General features: G+C 35.2%; 1 protein-coding gene across 1 annotated transcript; it reads left to right on the forward strand.

Moving 5' to 3' along the window:
- Positions 1-1,194: 1,194 nt before the first annotated feature.
- On the forward strand, positions 1,195-5,368 carry LOC104747283 (GDP-mannose transporter GONST1). Its single transcript, XM_087502943.1, has 10 exons — positions 1,195-1,520; positions 1,854-1,946; positions 2,481-2,694; positions 2,804-2,943; positions 3,414-3,543; positions 4,046-4,144; positions 4,400-4,554; positions 4,641-4,757; positions 4,920-5,017; positions 5,111-5,368. Exons 3-10 carry the CDS (start codon positions 2,494-2,496, stop codon positions 5,161-5,163), a joined length of 993 nt encoding a protein of 330 aa, XP_087359069.1. The 5' UTR covers positions 1,195-1,520; positions 1,854-1,946; positions 2,481-2,493; the 3' UTR covers positions 5,164-5,368.

Here is a 5,368-nt window from a genome sequence, read left to right on the forward strand (position 1 = left end):
AAGCCTGCTTAGGCAGTTTTTATCATCCAATTTTGTTTTCAGTACGTATTATGGAAGTGAATTGGTAGGTGTCAATATCTATAAACTTCAGATAAAGAAGATCGTTACACATGAAAACCAATATTGAACATTTGTTATGCAGCATAACTTATGCCCGTAGAGTGAAGAAAACTTGTCCGTCTACTTGGAGCATATGTGTTAGGTGGTTCAGTCCATATACAGGTATATACTACGTAGATATATTGTTTGATTTTGTTATTAAACAAAGATGATATTGTTATTAAACAAAGATATTGTTATTAAAACTATACACGCCACTACGCAAACTATACACGCCACTACGCCAGATTTTGTTATTAAACAAAGATGATATTCAACCGTTTTGTTCTCAAGATCAACATGAGTGTCGTTGGCTTCACAGTGTGTATACATCTTTGTTATAAAAATGGTCATGCGTTTGATTTTGTCTGTACATTGCATAAAGTTTGTAAGAGTTCATTTGGGCCTAAAGTTTTTGATTTTTTTTTTAATCTTAAATATTCTTGTGCTCCTGTAAACTTAGGCAGATATGGCTAGTGGATATTTGAAGTGGACTGCGTCAAAGAGTCAAAATAGAGAGCCTACATTTTTGGGTGGATAGAATTAAGCCAAAAATGTCAACGGTATGGTACAAGGCGAAACACCATTATTATTATGATTTTTTTTTGACAGTATGTATTCATTGTGGTCAAACCTTAGTACGAATCAAAATTCAGAACCCACTATCATTTTTTTTGTGTAGAATTTGCATACAATATACATGGACAAAGGTTTCTCATATGAACCATGTATCTGAATAATACAAGGTCATTTTTTTTTTTTTTTGTCCTCAGCTTATTATGCTTTAACCATATGTTACCAAACACAATATAAGAGTTTTTCTATTGTTTTTAGTTTAATTATATTAATATTATAAACTGTATCGATTATTCTCAAATTTTTATGTTGCTGAGTAGAAAAAATAATTTTTGATATTGAATAGCTAATGTTCACTTTCATTCCGTTTTTACAGATAAAAGGGTTTTTTTTTTTGTGGAAATAATTTTAAATAAAATAAACATGTTTAAAAGTAGTAATGTAAAAAAAAAAAAAAGTTGTCGATTTTGAAATTCCCACTGAGAATACATATTTTGTTTCAATAATGGAATTTCTTCTAACTTATAAAAACTTTCTAATATAATATATAAATAAATAAACAAAACTGGTCTGAATCCATAATTTTAGTTTGGTCTCTGGGTCAATGCCCTTCTCTCTCCCTCGTTTTATTTCAGTTTCTTCAATTTCTTCCATATTGTTTTCATCAAACATCTTCACAGTCCCAGTTTACTCTGAAGTGTTTCTACCCCCGAGCAAATTTCATCTTCTTCTTCTGATTTGTGTTTTCTTATTACTGTGATTTGGGTTCAATCAGATCTCGTCCTTGGTTGCTTCTGATCCGAAGCTGAACCTCTCTACTTCGCGAGCTTTTGAGCAGCGTGGAGGTAAATTTCGTTATTTTCTTCTACTGAATCTTTTGGGTATTTCCAAAGTTTTGATTTTTTTTGTGCTTGTGTATAGCTTACTACTCTGAACTTGGTGGGTTTATTCGAAGTTTCTAAACTTTGACCTGCTCCAGATTCTATATGTCCGTGTGTGTATCTTTTGATTGTAGCGACTTCTTCCATTTGCATCTTCCCTTCGTTTTGCCTTTATATTTTCACAAAATTAGAAATTGGTTTAAATAGAGTAGTCTTTGTTGATTCTTTGCCTTGGTTTGACCCTCTTTTGATCTGCAAGTTTGGAACTGATGATACTTACTGTCTTCTTCACTCTAGGGTTGTATTCGAATCTCTTGGTTTCCTTGGGACAGCCCGTTGATCTGGAGTTGTTATCTTACTTCTAATTTCAACCCACTGGAGATTTAAGCAGTAAGTTTAATGAAAATGGCTTCTTCTTAATCAGTCATCCAAGTCCATTTAGAGTCCCAAGTCCCAACACTGCTTGGCTATCATTTGCTTACGTTTCGAATATTTTAGATCAAGTTGCCACTTTCTAGCTGCTGGCCTTTCGAACTGGAACGGAATTGGTTTATGAGGCTAAAATAGGCATATGAGTCTTTCTTTCCCAGTAAAGTTGTACAGAGGGTTTTGATATGGGTTGATGAAAAAATGTTACTCTTTGTGTTGAATTCTTTGTATTGTTAAGAATGATAGATCTATCTTATTGTTGTTTGTTGAAGTAATATAACGACCACCATATTTTCGATGAGTTATTGATGTGGTAAAAGCTAGCGGAAATCAATCTTGTGATGTGATGATGACCATCATTGAAGTCCAACTGATTCTATATTTCCTATTTCTCGGCTTATATTGCAATCTTTCTAAGATGATATTTTCAGTTGGCTTTATTTCATATAGTTCACATGGTCTTATGCTTGCTAGATATTATTTTTTCTCTGGTAGGTCTTAGCTCGCAATGAAATCACACGATGCAGTTGATTTAGAAGATGGGAAGACGGGAAAATCCGGAGATAAGCCAATGCAAAGAAAGATACATAATCGGGCTTTGCTATCTGGTTTAGCTTATTGCATTTCATCATGCAGCATGATTCTTGTGAACAAGTTTGTCCTTTCCAGCTACAACTTCAATGCTGGGATATTTTTAATGTTATACCAGGTAGGACTCGTTTGGTTTCCCCTCCCTAGTGATACTTCTTATGAAAATCTGTCAGCAATTTGTTTTGTGGTCTGATTTTTCATAAACTTTCATCTTTGTGATGGTGCAGAACTTAGTCTCAGTGATCATTGTGGTGGCTTTGAGCTTAATGGGTCTAATAACAACAGAACCGCTGACCTTGAGATTAATGAAGGTCTGGTTTCCAGTGAACGTGATATTTGTTGGCATGCTTATCACAAGCATGTTTAGGTAAGAATATGTTCTATACCTTTATTTCTGTTGGTTTATAGATTTCATAATTCATATTCATGTGTGAAATATGGGAAAGACTTCTAGGTATATATTAACTGCCTACTATTTTGTTTGCGATAAAATATTGATGCGCTCTTTCTGGTTTCTTAATTCTCAAGCCCATTGAAAGATTACTAAATTAGTAAAGTTGGTTGGAGAGCCACAACTTTTTGGAGTACTAGAGGTAGTTATACAAATCTGTACCTCATTTTTTTGAGCTCTATAGTTAACCTTTACAGTAGATCGAGGATTGCATAACCTGTAGATTCTGAGCTGGAACAGATAGCTTTTCCATTCTAAACTGAGATATTCTGTGTTTACTCCACAGTAGGGATGAGATATATCAGTATCTGATATGAGTATGCAGACGACGTTTGAAGCGCAGATTGAACTTGATTGTCAACTTCAATTACATTTTTCTTTGACAGTTTGAAATACATCAATGTAGCAATGGTCACTGTCCTGAAGAATGTCACTAATGTGATAACTGCAGTTGGGGAGATGTATCTATTCAACAAGCAACATGACAACAGAGTGTGGGCTGCTCTCTTCTTAATGGTATGTTTGTCCAAAGCATTTCAAACTGATTTTGTATATTGACCTGAGAGAACTATTCCCAAGGACCCTATTTCAAGATGCATATAGAAACCATTTAAATTAGAGTTCTGAAAGATATCCTTGTCAAACAACGATTACTGATTTAGATTTTGTTTTAAACAAAACATTCTTTTTCTCTTGTTTTCTCAAAGCACTTTCTGATCATCAACCTTAATCATGAAAATCTAAAACATATCTTCTTATGGATAAGTGACCCACCCTATTTGTGTGCTTACACAGTTATACTGCTCCTAGAGGCCTTCAGTGATGTGGCATAGCCTAACCTTTCAAACTGTTGGAGATATATGTTTTTTTACTGCTTCCACAATTAGTCTGCCAGGGAAATGTAATCATGTTTTCTTTGTCATGGCCACTCATTGTTATGATGTATATTCTATTTCTTATAGAATAATTAGAAGCTAAAGTTTAATTAGCCTGCGCTTCTTTCGGCCCTCATTTGCAGATAATTTCCGCAGTTTCTGGAGGGATAACGGACCTATCATTCAATGCTGTTGGCTATGCTTGGCAGATTGCCAATTGCTTCTTAACTGCATCGTACTCTGTGAGTAAACATTTGATCATTTGTGCTTTCTTTTCTCAAAATGTTGGAGTCTTTTGAAACAATAGACACAAATTTGAAAAGGAGCTCACTTAAAAACCATACTTTCATGTTAAGCATTACATGTTGTTTGAGAAAAGACTAAGCCAATCAACTAAATGGTTCTTCTTCACTATAACCATTACGTTGTTAGCTAGGCTACTACTCTTGAAAATTCTGCCACCACTTTTGACTTGCTTATATATTCTTGTTTTGCAGCTAACTTTGAGAAAGACCATGGATACGGCCAAGCATGTTACTCAATCTGGAAACTTGAACGAGTTCTCCATGGTCTTGCTTAATAACACACTTTCATTACCACTTGGGCTTCTGCTTTCTTTTTCCTTCAACGAGATGGATTATCTGTATCAAACGTGAGTTCCTGTCCTTTTTTTCCTGTCAATGGAAAATGGTTTGTGTCATCTGAAAACAAAATGGTTGTTGTGTTATAATTGTGCAGGCCACTTCTGCGATTGCCAGGTTTCTGGATGGTCATGACACTTAGTGGACTTTTAGGGCTTGCCATTAGCTTCACTTCAATGTGGTTTCTTCATCAAACGGGAGCAACAACTTACAGGTACCAAATTAGAGAAAGCGATAGAGAAACATGCAATTTCAAAACTATAGTTTGGAGAGTTTGCTCTGCCCAGTCTTTTCCACATATCCCTTTTCTATACTCGCTTTTTTGGTGGTTTGTTCCTTCTGAATATATACATCTTTCGTTTTATTCAAAATTCAGCCTGGTGGGATCGCTAAACAAGATACCTTTATCCATCGCGGGGATCGTTCTATTCAATGTACCAACCAGTTTACAGAACTCAGCAAGCATACTCTTTGGTAAGCGATATCTTGATCAGTTCCGTTGTCCAACATTTTGGAGAAACACATATCAGTTGTTTTGTGCATTAACCTGAGGCGCCTGAAATGCAGGTCTTGTGGCTGGGGTTGTATTTGCCAGAGCCAAAATGAGGGAGAAGTCCTAATACCCTTAACAGTTCCAACACATTTTCCTACATTAATCAGTATAGGACATGGCAAAAAAGATGACTAAAGCAGAGCAATGAGTTTACAACCTCAGAATTTCTATTCACATTATGTGTGTTTCTGTAACTACTAAACCATCCGCCACTCTGTTTGTAGAAGAAGACGGTAAAATATTAATGAATGTATCGATTCTTAGTGGTAAAA

Source organism: Camelina sativa, chromosome 19, assembly GCF_030686135.1.
Source record: "Camelina sativa cultivar CO46 ecotype springtype chromosome 19, ASM3068613v1".
Taxonomy (NCBI): Eukaryota; Viridiplantae; Streptophyta; class Magnoliopsida; order Brassicales; family Brassicaceae; genus Camelina; species Camelina sativa.